The sequence below is a fragment of the Hipposideros armiger genome, unplaced genomic scaffold (genome assembly GCF_001890085.2).
Source record: "Hipposideros armiger isolate ML-2016 unplaced genomic scaffold, ASM189008v1 scaffold_283, whole genome shotgun sequence".
Lineage (NCBI taxonomy): Eukaryota > Metazoa > Chordata > Mammalia > Chiroptera > Hipposideridae > Hipposideros > Hipposideros armiger.
This window is the reverse complement of record NW_017731633.1, coordinates 876,083-893,632: the sequence shown is the minus strand read 5'-3', so window position 1 is coordinate 893,632 and position 17,550 is coordinate 876,083. Positions and strand designations below refer to the sequence as shown.

Here is a 17,550-nt window from a genome sequence, read left to right as displayed (position 1 = left end):
GTTATTCCTCTACTATCATTAGGAAGTCTGAAGTAAAATGACCAATGGTGAACTTGCTATCGTGAACCGTAGACCCTTTTCCATCCTGGCCCTGTGCAGACTTTCTGTTCTACCCCATCTTCTCATCCTTGTATCTTGTCCTCTTATCACCCTTTTCCCTGCTCTCCAACTCAGACAGCAGCTCCCCTTTCACACATTGCAGCTGCCACTGGGTCATCTAGTTGCTACAGGCCCCCACCCCCAGTGAGAGGTATGAGTAGCCCACAATGAACGTGTGGAAGACATGAGGGGAGGGGGGGAACACAAAGGTATCAAGGACCCTTACAGTGGACTTCCTCACCCCATTTTGAACAGCTCTGGTGTACTGGGGTGTCCTCAGCCTCAGGTCATAAAGCTCACATTCTAGGCATGCCCTGGAACACAAACCAAAGAAGGGTTAAGTCTGGTGACCATCTTCTGGGAAAGACATTAACAGTGAAGAAATCAAGGTACCCATTATCAAGAGGAAATTAATTTTATTTTTATATCCAAGAGGCCAGAACAAATAAGGAGACTCCTACCCTTGGCTGACAAACTTAGGTGGTGGCCAAGAAGGTTGGGGGGAGAGGATGACAGGGGGTGGGTAGAACACGTCCAAACAAAACAGGTGAGGCCCTCTTCACTCTGGCGCAGCCTCCATCAAATACCCATTTTCTGGAGCAAGATACCCGTCGCCTCCCTCAGACTCCATGTACATGTCTCGGCTGTCATTGCCCAGACCCTCTAGCCCGTTGTTCTGGCCGCCACCACCACCCCCACCTCGGGCATCATCCCTGCCCCGTTCACCACCCCGCTCCCCCCGCTTGTGCTCCCGATCCCGATCCCGGTCTCGGTCCCGGCGCCGGTCCCTCTCGCTCCGGTGGCTCCGACGTCGTTCCCGGTCACGATCCCGGCCTTTCTCCTCTGGACCATCAGGGCCGTCTGGGCCCAGCTCCCCAGGAGGCCCATCGTCAGGAGGTGCATCACCAGCCTCAGAGGGCTCTGCCATGTCACCACCACCTCCGCCACCACGCAGCTCCTCCTTGCGCTCCCGCTCCCGACGTGCCCGCTCACGGCTTCGGCTGCTTCGCCGCTTCCGGTCCCGGTCCTTGTCCTTGCTCCGCTCCCTGGAGCGCCGCCGCTCATCCTTGTCGCGACTCCGTGAGCGCCGCCGCCGGTCCCGAGAGCGGGAGCGTCGCCTTTCTCGTTCCTTGTCTCGCTCGCGGCTTCTCTCCCTGCGCTCCCGCTCTCGGTCTCGATCCCGGTCCCTGTGGGGAAGCGGGGAGGGGCCCGGCCTGGATGAGGTGGGCAGAGGTGTAAGGCAGGGCTCCCCCATGTGACCACCCCCCTTCCCAGGACACCTGCTGCCCAATCTTACCTCTCATCATAGCGGGAGGTATCATCCCGGCCCGAATGCCGGATATTCACATCAGCCCCACCTCTCCTGGTACCACCTAGGCCACCTCCTGGAGGTGGGGCAGACAAACAGAGGGTCAGCCTGGGCAGGGACTGAAGTAGGGGAAGCGAGAAGCATAGAAGAGCAAAGAGAAGGACACCATCTCTGTTGGTGTCTATGGGCCAAGTACTGAGGACACTTTGCCAGCAGTCTCTTAACATGACAACTGTGCTTTACAGAGATTAAAGGACTTCCATTAAGTGCCAGTTGGCAAACACCTGTAATTAGGCTCGAGAGATACATGTCCTTAACCACTGTGTACTGCACACAACCTCCTCGCAAATCCTCCCTCCCTTCAAGTAAGCCGCACCCTGACGCCATGGCAATCTAACTGAAAACGTTTTCTGCCTCAAAGGCTTCCGATGGCTTCCCACTGCCCACAGTCCAAACTCATCAGGCGGCTACCAGAGCCTGCAAAAGCTGGCTCCTGCCTATTTTAAAATTTTAAAACCATGCATTTTCAGTCTCCTTATACTCATCTTCTCCCTGCTCCCGTTTTGGGGACCATTCACCTCTTTTCCTGGAACCTCACCTTCTTATCTTGTTGACTCCTATTGACCCTTCTCATGTTAGCTCAAATATCACTTCCTCAGTAAGCCGTCCCTGACCTACCAGATGAAGCCGTTCCGCACTACACACTCATGGACCATACACATTTCCTTCACAGAACTTCACTTGTGATTTCAAATTGTGTTAACACCTCCCTCCCCCGCAGCCAGTAATGCACCATAAGAATCAGGACTATGTCCAGACTCGCTCACTGTGACCACCATGTGGTACAGCATCGAGGACAGAATCGTCAAAATGGCTGAACCACCACCCCAAGGAGCAGTGGATAGTCCCCTTCTTCAGACAGGGAAACAAACTCAGATAAAGCCATTTGGCCATGGTGAGTCAGCAAAGATGGTGCAGAGCTGGGACTGACTCCCAGCCGACTCTCCTGCAGCTCACTGCCTGGAAGAAAAGTTCAGTGAGGCAGGCTGGTGCTTCATGAGGAGTGACTGGTGAGGGGCAAAAAGGAAAAAGGCTGCTTGGATTATCAGAGACATTCAAACAGAGGCAGGCAAGTGACTAGGCACCTGGAATGTCACAGATATGAAGTAGAATAGACTAGTGTTTTCCATCTTCAGGTCATGACCCAGCAGTTGGTTACATCACCAATCTAATGGGTTGCAACCAGCATATTAAAAAACAAAACAACAGTATAAAGTACTAGCATGCACTGCCATAAAAAAGATAATTACTGTTTCATAAAACTTTTGTTTGGGTTATATGTATTTTTGCATGTATACCGGGTCAGGATCACCATCAGAACGTTTGAAAGCCAATCAAGCTAGAAGATTCTGGGATTCCAGGATTCTACCACAACAGGAAATAGATTCTGAAGAAGCCACTCCACCCAGAGAAACCAGAGAGCAAGTGAGAACCTATCTATCACGTTCAGAGATTCAGCAGATGAGTGTGTGGTCTGCACAGCACAGGCAAGTCAAGAGTGAGATCAGCGAGCTGAGAGGCAGGACAGGACTGAGAGCAGGAGGTATGTGATCCACTTGGGTGTCTGCCCAGGGAAGGCCATCTTCTCTGAGAGCTGTCACTCATCCTTGCAGGACTCAGTACTCAACAGGCATGTTTCAATGGCAGCACCTGAGCCCCAGATCCAGGCCCAACACTTAGCCAATTACAATAGATCCATCCACCCGAAGCAGGGAGCTGTGGAGTGCCACACTGGGCCAGTGTGAGGAGACACAAAAAGAGACCAGTCTGCACAGATAGTCAACAAGGCAGAAGAAAGCTGCAGAGATGCCAGAAGTGGCTCTTGATGCTTGAAGGTCTGGCTACCAGGTCCTCCCTGAGGCCCATTGGTACTGCATGTCTCTGGGCTCCAAATGATACCCAGGAGTCTACATCAACAAGGCCCTTTTATACTTTAGGAAGCTCAAACATATTTCTGATACTTGCAGCCAAACGGACCTTAACTGAGACAGAGAATGACAATTAAGAGATGCATAGTGAGTGGGGCTGAAAGTAGGAGGCTCTGAGGGCTGGGGATGTATGTCTTGCTCGTGACTAGAAGCCTGGCACACTGCTGGTGATCAAACAGGCGTTTGCTGAATCAATGAACAAAACGAACATACAAGCAAGAGCAGAGTGTGTAAGCAGATGAGTGACATTTACAATGCCCACCACATGCCACCTGCCTAGCTGGGCATCTGATGCTGAGCTCAATTAACTGCGATTCCTGGTTTCTAGTGTGAAGAAAACAAGGGAGGATGGGAAAGCCACCAGCTAGCAAGCAGCAAGCTGGCTTTTGGTCCCAGACTGGCCTCTTCAGGCCAGTGCTCCTGCTCCTACTTGGTAACTCAGAATGAGAAGACGGGCACCAGCAATATGATGGCAATATGATGATAATGAAAGAGGACAAGCTAGAGAGGGAGGGAGGATGTGAGCAGCGGTGGGGAAGTAAGAAGAAGAGAAGACAGAAGGCAGCAGAGGGTGCATAACTAGTGTTTTTCAGAAGAAAGAGGTGAGAATTAAACCACCAAACACACGACCCTTGGGAGCTCCACATGGGCAGGATGTGCTCACCTAGCCGCCGGGGCCTCCAGCCCTTCACGGTTCGGCCCCTCTCCACATCCACAAGGACTCTCCTGCCATCTATCTTCTTGCCGTCTGCGTGTTTGTAAGCGGCTGCAACAGACGTGGAAAGGGGGGTGGGGGGAGTCCCCAGAGGGTGCTCTAGTCAGGACAGGGCCCAGCTCCGCAGCACCCCCACCCCACACGTCCCCATCAAGGCACTGGCACTCACACTCACACACACACCCACCAGACAGCCAGGCTACTGACGGCCAGACCAACCCTCTCCCAACCAGGGAGGGGCCTGCTCCATCTCAGCACCTGCTTCCTCATCACCCCCAAACACTATTGGGGGGGTCAAGACCACCCACAACTGCCAGCCCCGGGCTCCCAGGCCCTTCCTATTCCCAATCGACAGAGCAGCCCCCTCCCGTCAAGGCGGCCAAAAGTCGCTGCAAAGAAACTGGAGGTTAACTTAAGACTGGACTCTGCTGTGGGGGAGGGCTCCTCCACAACTCCCGGCATGCACCCTAAAACATCATGCTGGGGGAGGAGGCCCAGCCGGGCCGCTCCGCACCCCAGTTCACACCGGTTTTTTTCTGTTTTGTTTTGTTTTTGGGGGGGAGGGGGGTGAGGGTGAGCGTGGGGTGAACAGACATCAGAACAGAAAATGAACCAGAAAGGGTGGGAGAAATCTTTAGGAGATGGCAGGGAGCAGAAGGGCAGGTTATGGTGCTCCCAGGGGCCCTGGAAGGGCCCCCTACAGCAGGCAGGGGAGAGGAAAAGTGGAGGGAGGCATGGGAGACGTGCGGTGCTACTGAAAATTCCTGCCTTACCTGAGACGACTGACTCTGCCACCCAAACCCAGGCGCCATCCCATCTCTCCCTCCACACCCCCCAGCTCAACACACGCTGGGTGGCCAACCCCAGCCTGAGCTCTCAGGAAGGGTGGGGAGTAGAAGGGGAGATGCAGGGAGGGGCATGTTCCCACATGTGGGCAGGGCACAGCCAAGGGCAGGCCCAATCCCCTGGCCTGTCTCACATGGGGGCTGTCGGGAAGGCCAAAAAAGTCCATTTCCCACCCCCAGCCCTGATCTAGTGGGTTGTCCTCAATCAACCACAATACCCTGCCCCGCCCCAGCCCGCTCCCCCCCAAATAACAACCAGAGGAAGAGAAAAAGGTGCCATTTACCGATGCCGGCCTTGCGGGTGTCCAAACCGAGCGGGATGGGGGGGGCTCGGCAACTCCTGGGGGCCTGGCGAGGAGGCGGGCTTCCCGGGGGGGGACACGGGACCGCTTACCTGGAGCCCCCAAGCTTACCTGAACACGCGCACAGACCCCACACCCACCACCATGGGGTGAGCTAAAGCTACAGGGCAGGGAAATGGGGAGGGGGGTTCTAGGGAACCACAGAGAGGGAGAAGAACCACATCTCCTACAGCACCTGGAGACAGGCAGAGGAAGTGGTGGACCCCAAAGAAACCTCATGGAGGTCTTGAAAGAGGGGGAGACAAGGATTAACATCAAGTCTGGGAGCTGGAAAGCCTGGGCTTATCTTGTTTGAATTTAAAAGGCAGGCTGGGGAAGCCTTAGCAAACCTGTCCGCCCTCACCTTTTCCCATGAAGTCCACACTAGACTAGGCACACGCCCCGCCTCCCTCTCAGCACATGGAATGACTTCTCCACCTCGAACTCCATACTCCCTCCCACCACCTGCTTCAGCCCAAAGGCTGGCATACAAGGGACAGCCTCGGGGTCCAGGAGGTGGAGTGCTGCCCATGATCTGAGAAGGGGCCACTTGGCCCCTGAACCCAGAGGAAGGTAGTCAGGGAAGACATTTTAAGGACCAGGAACAGTCAAGCAAAGGAACCCTGCTCTGGTTCAGTGCCCCAAACCCCAGAAGAGGCCCAACCCCAGATTAACAGCAAAGAAAACGTGTGACGTGTGTATACATCTAGACTTCTTTCTCTCTCTCCCTCTCTTAGGTCTCTAAACAGTGGACGAGTCTTAAGTAAATTCTACAACACCTTCAGCTGTCTGCAGCCTGTCGCTTGATCCCCCCACACCCGTCCCTAAACTCTATGCACTCTGGAGAGCAGCTGGGCACCACAGCCCTTCCTGAGGCCTCAAACAATAAAGCAGACAGGAATGGGGCGGAGCACCCCAAACCTAGCAACCAAAACGATTCTCCAGGGCCATCACAGTGACAGCCCTGCAGAAGGCACCGGGGCAGGGAGCAAAGGGTTGAAGGGTTCCACATGGAGCCCTGGCCCTAATGCACCCCATCTTCAGTATTCCCACCACCTTGCCACTGACGTCATGAAGCCAGTTAAGTCACAGGGTTGGGTGGAGCCCAAGTGGAGAGGCCAACTGCCTTTCCCACCAGGATTCATCCTTCTCCTCCTGGGATCAGCAGGATTATCAGAGAGCATATGAATCAGGGGTCAGGAGGGACAAAGGACACCCAAACAAGGAAAGGGTTCTGGGTGCAGGGAGGCTGAGGGGGCGACTGGGGATAGGAGAAGGGACACCTCGCTGCTCCTGAGCTGCCTAGCTAAGCTGGGCTGGTGTGCGGTGCTGAGTGATCTTACCCATGATACAAACCCTTATACCAACCATACACTGAGGTGTTGTAAGGGGAGCGTAAGCATCAGCTGCAAGCCAGCTGCGTGGTGGCTGCAGTGACAATAAGAACAGTCAATTAATACGGCGGCCCCTGGACACGCCGCAGCCATGCCCGCCCCCACCCATCCATCCCTGCCCATGTGGACGCCGCCGCAGCCTCAAAAGGGGCTCTGGAGTTGTGGGGGCAGGCGCTGCACGCCTACCAGCCCACAGCCCACTGAGGAACAGGGTAGGGGCCAGGGATGGGGAGGCGGAGGGTCGGGTGGCCCAGCCCCAGCTCTGCTGGGGGGAAAAGAGGGCTGGTTCAAAGGCCAGCCCTCGTTCCAACCTGGCTGCCCCCAACTCCAGTGGGGGGAATGGGGAGAGACTCCCCTAAAATCCGACCTCTCCCCCCACCTCCAGCTGGCCCCAGCCCCCACCCAGTTCCCTCCCTGCCCGAGGTTCAACGTGTGACACTTACCTCCCCGGGTTCACACACACACACACACGTTGTAGGGGATTTTGGTTTTTGTTTTTTAAAAAACATGTATATATAAAAAAAAAAGATATATCAGAAACAGGGAAGAGGAAAAGAGACATTGCTAATGTCAGGTTTGGCAGGTTGGGAGGTGGGGACAGACGACGGGAAGGGGCTGGGGCAGCAGAGAAGAGAGAGGTTCAGAGGGCAGGACTCAGGCAGGAGATACTCACAATGCATGTCTCGCTCATGTTCATACTCGATGAAGGCATAGCCACGGGGCTTTCCTGACCGCTTACTATAGACCATATGTATCTGGGGGGCAGGCAGCAGGAATAGAGGTTAGTTCTGACACAGGGAAATCTCATCCCATCAATCACACAGCCTGTATGCCAGGCCCTGGGCTAGGTGATGCCAGCAACAGATGCCTCAGACCCTCTCTCTGTCCTTCAAGAGCCCAGTGACTGACGCTCTAACGGTGCTGGGCTTAGCAGTTTATGTGCATGATGAGCTTAAGTCCTCAATACTGCCCAGAGCATTTATGTGACTTTCAAATTAAATGAAGAAATGTCAGTTAAACATAAAGACTTGTTCTGAAAAGAGAAGTCAGCTAAGTTTCCTATAAAGGATCAGACAGCAGACATTTCCAGCTCTGAGGGCCACAGAGTCTCTGTTGCAACTACCCAACTCTGCCTTTACAGCAAAAGCAGCCACACACAACAATAAATAAATGGGTCTGGCTGCATTCCAAGGAAACATCATTTACAAACAGGAAGTTTATAGTTTGCCAACCCTTGCTCTAAATTAACAAGCAGTCATCAGACTTCTTAAATTTACTTCTGCGAACCAAAGTTGAAGGTATGGAATTGCGGTCAGGATGTAAGCCGGTCCACGGACTCCAAAGCTCTGAAATGATGCACTGAGTCCTCAGGGCTGGGAGCCAGCCTTCGCCCTCCCTCCACATACCCCCAATTCAGATACCCCGGCCCAGTCCACTCACTCTTTTGATGGGTCCATACACCTCAAACTCTCTTCGGAGCTTCGATTCTGTCGTGTCATAGTTCTACAAGGAGAGAGATGTGAAGTGGGAGAAGTGAGCTGTCCCAAAGCCCTCATAACATTCCCAGGACCTAGCCTATTATCCTTTGTCCCACAACTAAGCTCTCAGCAGTCTGAGTTCCAGACTCCTCTGGGGCTCCAGGGCTTGGGACTTACCACTCTAGCCACAAAGAGAGTCTTGAAGGCATCACCCTGAGCATTGGGATCATTGTGAGGGTCCCCTGTGGCAGAAGAGAATTTATAAGTAGAAGGTATTAAGTCTCATGTAGCAGGACAAGATGGGCAGAGGCCCATCAAATAGAAGAAAAATTGGTGACCTGGAGACCTTGGCATGCCCTCTGAGACCCAGTTTCCCTGAAGCACAGCAGCCTTTACCCAAGTGGCCAATATGCGGGGAGGGAATAAGGTTGACTTCAAGCTGACAGGACGGGGGGGGGGGGGGAGCACCAGCCTAACTGCCATTTCAGATCTACAGATCCTAAGGACCTGTGGTTCCCAGTTGTGAGTAACTAAGCCTGACTAGCAGCCTGAGTCCTTGATCCCTGGAGGTGTGCCTTCCTCACCAGCAGAGTCACACTGCCACCCACTGGCAGAGCCTGCAACTGCAGCCGGCAGGGAAACCTGAGATCAAGCAACCATCCCGCAAGGAACCTGAGGCTAGAAGAGTCCAAGCCCTGCTTTCTTCCCCATGCCCTGTGGCCTCAGGGAGGAACCCAGGACTGGTGCTGGAGCTCACAAGAGGCTGGTCACATCCTTACTCCCAGCCTTACTACCATAAGGCCACCGAAGAATAACCATTTCCACAGTCAGGAGCCAGACTCTATTACAAAACCAATTCATAGGCCTGGGTAGAAGTCCTTTTTCACCATGTATGGTGGCCTCAGAACACACAATGGCCCTTGACATCTGTCAGGGCCCCAAAGGCACTGTGCCCACTGCACAGAGGAGGTGGTTTTTCTACGATACAGTGCTACCCTCAGAAGGACTTGCCATATTCTGGGACAATATGAGAAGAGTAATAATATTAACACTGAACATATAATATAGTCCAGACACTGCTAGACACTGCGATTTATCAGCATTTTGCAAATGAAAACAAAATCAACCCATGAGACATGGAAGAGGGGAAAGCATAAGAATAGCAGAGACCAAGCCCAACTTTATATCCCAACCTGACCTCATAGCCCAGGCGTTCTAACTAGCAGGCTCCCATGCCGAACCCCTGGGACTAGCTTCTCAGGAAGGTAGTCTGGGAATTGCAAGAAACCAGAGAAACAGTCACAGATTTGTTTCCTGTGAGAGGGTTTGGCCACAAATACAAACTAAGTTCCAGATGACTTTAGGGAATTCCTTAAAAAGCAAACGACTAAGCCCAAACTTAAGGGACCTAAAAACTGATGGTGGTCTCTAAAGACAACTCCATCTCTTTGCCTGCTCCCGCCTTGGGGTTCCTCCCCATACCACATCCCTCTGGGTTGTCATTTTCTGTGCCCAGGTCTCTCAATCGGCACTGGGACACTCTCATCCATTCATCCAACAGGTATCTGTTAAGCACTTATCTGTGCCTGGAACTGTCTAGGTGCTGGGGATTCAACAGCGAACAAGATAAATAAAATCCCTGCCCTCTTGGAGCTCTTACACTAATGAAGGGAGGCTGACAATAAACGAAGGAAACAAAGAGATCATCTGGTTCTATCAGACAATGAGAGAGATGGAGAGTTTTAATGAAGTTGGGAAAGGCCTCAAGTGATGACATCTGACCGAAGACCTGAAGGTGTTACAGCAGCATCAGGAGATATACCTTGCTAACAACAGGCAGTAGGTGGTCTAGCAGGTGTGGCAGGAACACTACAGTGGGACCACTGATCGCTGTCTGGGGAAGTGAGTAGCTGAGGACCAAACAGCAGAGAGCTGAGCTTCCTGATGGGTGGCATGAAGGTGTCCAGCAGAGGAATGGGGAAACCACCCTAGGCATACTGTGAGTCTCTGTAGCTCTAGCTTACCCAAGGGGCCCCAGAACGTGACTAAGAGTAAAGGCTAGCGCAGCCAAACCAACAGTACCCACGTTACTGAAGAACATGCCAGATAAGAGGATGGCAAAGAAGTTGATGGGCAGTTCACCCATCAGCATGCACGCATACTCACCCAACCACTGCAGCCCATCCTGCTGGCAACCCTCCCCTGGGGAAATCCTTGGTTGTAAGGATTATCTAGGTAGGCCCACAGCAGGGGCTCAAAGGACTGGACTGTGGAATTGGGAAACTTCATTAGGCTTTTAGATGGCAGAGGAAGTAATTCAGAAGCCCCCGTTCTTCGCAAGGATCCTCAGCCTTGACAAGCCTCCATTTTCTCCATGTTAAAAACAGGCGTAATAGCACCTGCAGCCCTTGGAAGCCGTGAAAAATCAGTAACATCAAGTGCTGTATATCAAGTGCTCAAGCAAGGGCAACGTCCCCTCAAACGGTAGCTGTTAATTGTGGCACGGCACAGCAAGCTTCTGTAGTTGGGGATGGAAGCTCTCAGGGGCATAGAAACTCTACTATATTTGACCCATTCTTCTCTTTTTCTTTTCTTTTATGGAGAGGTTCAAACACTTGAGGACATAGAGAACAGAATAATGAGCTGCTATGAACCAGCTTCAGTTATCAACACATGGCCACTTGTTTCTGCTCTACCCCCACTCCACTGGAGTTTTTTTAAACCAAACCCCAGATACCATTCATTTTAGTCTCTAACAGACTTTTAAAAAAACCATAACCACAGCACTGTTACTACACCTTAAAAAGTTAACATTAGGGCTGGCCGAGTGGCGTGATGGTTAAGAAGTGGCTTGGGACGCCAGAGGGCTCTGGTTGGGATCCCACATATGAGGGCCAGTGATACTGTCCTCTACAGGTAAGATGCTGAACAACAGCTCAACCTGGAGCTGGGCTGTCGTGGGTCGCTGGCGACGGCATAGGCTGCAGTCCCTGTGGCAGTGGGTCGCCATGGGCTATCGTATGTAGCCAGCAGCCAGCGTGAGCGGCCAGCAGCCACAGTGAGTGGCCGTCCAGAAGCCGGCGATTGATCTGCCTCGCCCGGGAAGAGCGCAATGATGGTGCCAACTTGGGCCAGTGAAGCAACGTCCTCCACAACTAGACTGAAGAACAAAATGACAGCAACTTGTCTGTTCCCCTTCCCCCAATTCCCCAGCGCTGTTCCTATCCTCCCCAATTCCCCAATAAAAATCTTTAAAAAAAAAAAAAAGTTAACATTAATTCCTTAACCTAAGATGTTCAGATATCCTTGAATGTTTCAAAACTGGCTTTTTATAGTTAGCTCATTTAAATCAAGATCCAAAAATGCACCACACTTATCATTTGGTTGATGTCTCTTCTGACTCTTTAATCTACATGGGCCACTCCCTGCCCCTGCTTTCTCTTGTCATTTATTTGTTAAAGAAATTAGGTCGGTTTATCCTATACAATTTCCTACATTATAAATTTGGCTGATTACATCCTCACAATATCCTTTAACATGCCAGGATCCCATTTTTAAAGTGTGGGCAACTACTTCCCAGGGGAGAAGTGACTTATCCAAGGTCACATGGCTCTAAGTGGCAGAGGCAGAATTCAAACTCACATGGTTCAGACTACAAGGCCTGTGCCCTAGCAGGAGACCTGCAGGACTCCCAAGTTAACTGCTGCCAACAGTTGTGTGTGCCACATCCTATAGGAGCTGGTACCACAATGGTGAGCAAATCCCTGCCCTCTTGGAGCACTTATAAACCAATGGTGTAGAGACTGATAAGGGCTGTTACACATAAACCAAGGTACCATGGAGACGGGGGAACAGACTGGGCAAAGGTCCAATGACAGGAGACCATCTGGTGAGGATGAGGCATGAGAAGAGGCCAGTGTGGCTAGAGCAGGAGGGGACCATGGAGTATGACAAGTCTGGAACAGTGAGCAGGGGACTATGGTCTTTATGCCGAGCAAAAGAAAGCTGTTGGCAAAGAAAGGTACACTCAGAGTTGTACTTAAAAAAGACCCACAGGACTTGGCAGGGACAGAGATAGAGGTAAAGCAGTTAGACTTTTATTGTGTGTCCAAACAAGAGGAGACCTGGGTGGAGTCAGCGTTGTGACATTTAGAGAGTAAGAGAGATAGGTCTTGGTGGCATGCTAGGAAAAGGGGGGAAAAGGTGTTAAAGACAAACTACGTGGCAACACTTGAGGTCTTGCAAAGCTGGATGGCCATGTCATAGGTTAAGAAAACATCCAAAAGAGACCAGGTTAGTGGGGAGGGAAAATCCTGATTGTGCTTTGAAGAGTCTGAGGTGCCTCTGGGGCCTTGGGGAAAGGACAGAAAGGCAGCTGCACTAACAGCCAGGACCCGGAGATCTCTAGGCTAGATGCTCAGGTATTTAGATGTCAGACATTTATATAACTGCCCTAAGAAAATGTACCACTCCAGGGAATAAGGTTCAGAGTGAAGTGTTTTATCATAGCCTCAGGAGTGTAGAAAGAAACCCAAGTTTTTTTACTAGGAAGCCCTTCCTAACAACAAAAGGCCATTTAAGGTTGGGAAATCTGGTTAATGGCTACTATGTATCTGTCACTGCTTCCAACTCCTCCTGTGCCAAGAAAGGATGGAACATCCCCAGCACAAGGGTCAGAGAGCTAAGGTGGAGCCAGGACTGCCTCACTAGCTGGGACCTCACCGCCTTAGCCTGTGAGACCCAGCTGGGCTGTTGGCGGCCCCTCCAAGAGCACTCCCCTTGCAGTATGTAGCCCAAGGTACCATGGCTCTCCCTTCTTGCCAATCCTAACTCCACGCTCTCCTGCTTAAATGCCTAAACCAAACATAGTGCTTGGCAAAAGGTGGGGGCTAAAAGTAACTAACCACCCTACTTTCCCAAAATAGGGACCTGGGGTTGACCTAGGGGGGAGAAACACAAGAGGATTTAAAGGAGAAGAGATCTGGGCCGGCCGAGTGGCACATTGGTTAAGAGCTGGCTTGAGACGCCAGAGGGCCCCGGTTCGGATTCCACATATGAGGGCCAGTGACACTGCCCTCTACAGCTAAGATGCTGAACAACAGTTCAACCTGGAGCTGGGCTGCGGTGACCGGCGATGGGGTAGGCTGCAGCCCCTGCTGCAGTGGGTTGCCATGGGCTACTGTGTGTAGCCAGCAGCCACCGTGAGCAGCCGTCCAGAAGCTGGCGACTGATCTGCCTCGCCCGGGAAGAGCGCAATGATGGTGCCAACTTGGGCCAGTGAAGCAACATCCTCCACAACTAGATTGAAGAACAAAAGGACAGCAACTTGTCTGTTCCCCTTCCCCCAATTCCCCAGCACTGTTCCTATCCCCCAATTCCCCAATAAAAATGTTAAAAAATAAAATAAAATAAAGGAGAAGAGATTTGAGAGAACGAAAAGAGACTTACACATTTTTAGCTCTGTTTCCACTTCCTGCTGTCGCCGCTCAATCTTTTCCCGTCTCTGTTAGGAGAAAGGTAGACAATTAAATGCAGATCAAAGTGCCCTGATGTCAAGGAACATCCTTCAGAAAGTGGCAAAAAAGACAGGGCCAGGAAGCAAAACATTACATACCTTTCTCTCCATGCGTTCCTCCCGAGTTTCTGCTCGTGTGGGAGGAGGGGCATCTCGAGGGTCCTGGGAACAAGAAGAGAGGTGACAGTGTGGGAGGGACAGGGGAAATGGCAAGGGACACCCCTCCATCCAGGAAATAAACATCTCAGCCATGTACCCCCCCCCACACACACACACACACAAGTAGGCAAACAAATAAAGACAGTTCCAGGCCAGTGGAGGCGGGGGAGTGGTGAAGACCAAAGCACAGTCCATGGACCAATGCTATCGGCAAGCTGTTACTGGTCTATGACAAGAGAAGTACAGAAATCGGGAGCAAGTAATATTCAGAAACTTCTACTGCAATGTGAAGGGAGTTTTTATACCTGAAAAACTTAATAAAAATTTTATTTTCTATTTTGTAGTCTTTAAAAATGCTAGAAAAACGAAAATAATTCTTTTGTGTTTATCAAGAGCACCAATCTGCAACACAATTGTCCTTTATCACAGATCAGAATCAGGACCAGGCCTGGGGCGAAAGGAGCAAACAGTGCAGTGCTCAAAAGCAGACAACTGGACACTCTCTAAGGACCAAGGCAGTTCTTGAAGGTCTCACCAACCACTCATTAAACAGTAACTGGCACATGACTCACATCACCAAAGGGTGCCACTGGCCTGTAGCCATTAAATTAGTTTAATTAACATTTCCCAAATACCGGTTCACTGGGGGTGGCAAATCCTACTAAAGAGCCAATCTTCTGGTATCTCTCTACTAACTTCTGCTCTGCAACTTTCTCCACCTCCAGCTGTCCATTCCCCCTCAATGCCAGAACTTTCCTCTTCCGACTTCTGGCTGTGCGCTAGCGTTTCTCAGGTGTGCTCTGATACACCGTAAGAGGTGGATGTTGCTAACCCCCGTTTACGAATGAAGAAAAAAAAATGAGGCCCAGGAACCTAAGTCCTGTATTCATGTTTATCCAGAGGGTGCAGAGCTGACATTCTTAAGTTCTGTGGTCTTAAGCACCCTATCACACAGTGCTAACCATTTACGAACATCACCCTATTAACATAAAAAATGTAAATGCAATAACATCACTATTTGCTGACAGCCAAGCATCATAACATACATTTTGCTGTATATTCCCCATCAATATTATGAGGAAAATAATATTCCCTTACTAAAGATGAAGAAATCAATGCACTAAAAGGGTACAGCACTTGCCCAAGGTCATAGAGCTGATAAAGGGTGTGTGCATGGCAAGGACCACCTGACTCCAGGGCCTGAATCCTCAACTGCTAGTTAACTGAATTTTCACAAAAACCCAACAAAGGATATATTATCAACCCCATTTAAGACAGGGAAGCTAAGGATCATAAACAAAACATCACCTGCCTAAATCAGTTAGAAAATAGCCAGATACTGGAATTCGAAATCCAAAACAGCCTCCCCAAGAACCCAGAACCCTAACCACCCCAAGTTTGCTCAGTGAACTCACCTCAAACTCTCGGATGTAGGGTGCAATGCCACAGTAAGGTTGATTGTGGTGCTTTTCATGTGGCAGTTTCTCCAGGGGTGGCAGGTATGGGATGGGGTCACGGGGAGCAAAGAGGGCCAGAAGGTTGGGCGGCAGGAACTGAGTCATCTTGCCAAGTCTAAGAACAGAAGCGAACCAGCCTTATGTCAGAGTGGGCCGGTAGAGATGAGCGCCTATAATCCCTTATTCCCAAGAAAAGAGGGAACTAGGGGCAAAGTCTCCGTATTAAAATAGGTTCTTTAAGGGCACGGCGTGATCCTACGTCACTAGGAAAAGTAGTAAATCTGAATGAGAAAGCAAGTTCTTGGAAGAGGGCTGTGTGTGGGTGGGGCAACTCCCGTAAGGGAAACAAAGACTGAAAAAGGTTTCTAGATAAAGTCTCAGAGTCCTCGGCAAGGAGCTATGGGGCTGAGAGGTCCCCTGGGGGCTTATGGGGAAAACAAGGATCCTGACGAGGATCCCCAAACAAGGTCCAGAGCAGTGGTGGCTGGTGGTCTCATACCTTGGAGAACAAGGCAAGGAAGGGTCTCAGGAGGTCTCTGATCAACGGGAGACGGTCATAATTAGCAAACCCCTCAAACCAAGGGCTTGTGGGTAATAGACCTTGGCCCCTAACGGCGAAAGGAATTATGGGTAAGGGTCCAGGACGCCGCGGCGACAGGAAAAAGGCAACACATCGCAAGGGCCTGTGGGTAAGGGACCGCAGGAGCGCTGTGGAAGGAGGATCTCAGTGCTCAGGGCTCCAGCTAGGTAACGGGATGCAGAAATGTGCTGTGGCGATAGCGCGGGAAGTGGGCCCGATTGCGGGGAAGAGACCAGGGCCCACCGCCGCGGGGGATTGTGGGTAGCAGCCCCGCACCCGGTAAGGCCACTCAGTCACACTCACCCGCCGCGCGGCGCCCTCCTCGACCTGACGACGGTCCGAGGGCTCGCGGCGGCTGCGGCGGCCCCTCAGCAGAAGGGACTCCTGCTCTGGTTTGGGCTCCAGCGGTGTCCGTGCTCGCCTGCCTCCACCGCCAGCCCAGCGCGCGCACCAGGCCGCTGCTCAGGAGCCCGCGCGGCCTCAGCTCGCGACAGGGGCAAAAGGTGGCACCAGCCTCAAATCCCTCCGCCGCGCGCACTGCGCACGCGTCGAGCGAGTCAAGCCCTACCCACTGCACGGACCAGGCCCTGCTGAGGGCTCTGCGCACGCGCGAGATCACTACCCCCGCCTTTCGGCACCTTAAACTTGCCGCGGCAGGCTAGAGCCGCAGTACGCATGCGTAGTAGTGAGGACTAAGCATTGCCTCTGCACCTCGCGCTCTGTACTGCAACTGCCTCTGTCCGCGAGACTTTTCTCGATGCCCCGCCCATTTCCCTAACACACTTCCCGGGTCTTGCACGCATGCGTGATAACTGTGTACCGTGTGTATCCCTCCGCTGCCTGTCAAAAAGTCCCCATGTGAATAGTATGGTTATTTTGATGTCTAACCCTTAAAATCAACTGTTCACCGAATGCCTAATGTATGGTAGGCACTGTTGGGCTCGGGGAATGTAGCACGTGACTAAAGCAAGGTCTTGTCCTTGTTGAACTGGCGAAAAAGAACTCTCCAAGTAATCCACAAAAGAAACGGTTTATTGGGGGAGGGGAGGAAAGAAGCAAGACCACCACCGCAATGCGGAAAGCAAACCTTCTATACGGATCTTCCACCGGCACCCCAGGTGAAGGTAGAAAAAAGAGACCCCAGTTTCAAGATGGCTAATCCCTTTATGATGACCACCCCCATAATTACCATAAGGATGACCGGGATGTCAGGATTATAGAGTTAACAAGGGGCCCAGCCCCACCCATAGTCCTCCCAACTCTATGGTTAAGCATCTTAAGATGCCAGTTCACTTTATCATCCTCTTGAAGCTTACGTTGTACTGGGGGACACAATAAAGGCATTTAAAAGAGTAAATATAATTTCGGATAATGGCCTGCACAATAATAAAAAAAAAATAGGGCGGAATAAGTGGATGGACAGTGAGAGCGTGGCTATTTTAGAAAAGGTGTTCATGGAAGGGCCTTCTGAAGTGATGACATTTGAACAAAGGCCCTATGGCGGGGCTAACAGCAACTGCAAAGGTCCTGATTTAAGGACAACGGACAGGAATCCCACTTTGTGGGCCTTGAGATCAGAGAGCTGGCAGCTGTTTATTTAGGGCCCTGTAGACCTGTAAGGAGTTCAATATTGTATTTTAAGTTTTTTGAATAGATTCAATTGCCTGTTT

General features: G+C 51.6%; 1 protein-coding gene across 3 annotated transcripts; it reads right to left on the bottom strand.

Annotated features, from left to right (window-relative positions):
- Positions 1-495: 495 nt before the first annotated feature.
- SNRNP70 (small nuclear ribonucleoprotein U1 subunit 70) lies at positions 496-16,419 on the bottom strand. Of its 3 annotated transcripts, none has more exons than XM_019658283.1 (10): positions 16,184-16,419; positions 15,259-15,415; positions 13,784-13,846; positions 13,618-13,672; positions 8,347-8,411; positions 8,132-8,194; positions 7,365-7,446; positions 4,061-4,162; positions 1,397-1,484; positions 496-1,286 (listed from the first exon to the last, which is right to left on the bottom strand). In XM_019658283.1, the coding sequence occupies exons 2-10, from the start codon at positions 15,403-15,405 to the stop codon at positions 659-661; spliced, it is 1,293 nt and encodes a 430-aa protein (XP_019513828.1). In that variant the 5' UTR covers positions 15,406-15,415; positions 16,184-16,419; the 3' UTR covers positions 496-658. The 3 variants fall into 3 exon arrangements, with proteins under 3 accessions (XP_019513828.1, XP_019513826.1, XP_019513827.1); XM_019658281.1 differs by having other exon boundaries at positions 496-1,313; positions 16,184-16,418; XM_019658282.1 differs by lacking the exon at positions 16,184-16,419 and adding an exon at positions 15,800-15,889 and having other exon boundaries at positions 496-1,313.
- Between the last annotated feature and the right edge of the window lie 1,131 nt (positions 16,420-17,550).

Bases quoted from the DNA above. Each gene is read 5' to 3' on its own strand.
- SNRNP70 (XM_019658281.1), bottom strand. From the start codon at position 15,405: ATGACTCAGTTCCTGCCGCCCAACCTTCTGGCCCTCTTTGCTCCCCGT. The intron at 8,412-13,617 runs GTAAGTCTCTTT...CTTCTGCCACAG, and splicing joins GGAAACAGAGCTAAAAATGT to GGGACCCTCACAATGATCCC. The intron at 1,485-4,060 runs GTGAGCACATCC...CCCCACCTCCAG, and splicing joins CTGGAGGCCCCGGCGGCTAG to GAGGTGGCCTAGGTGGTACC.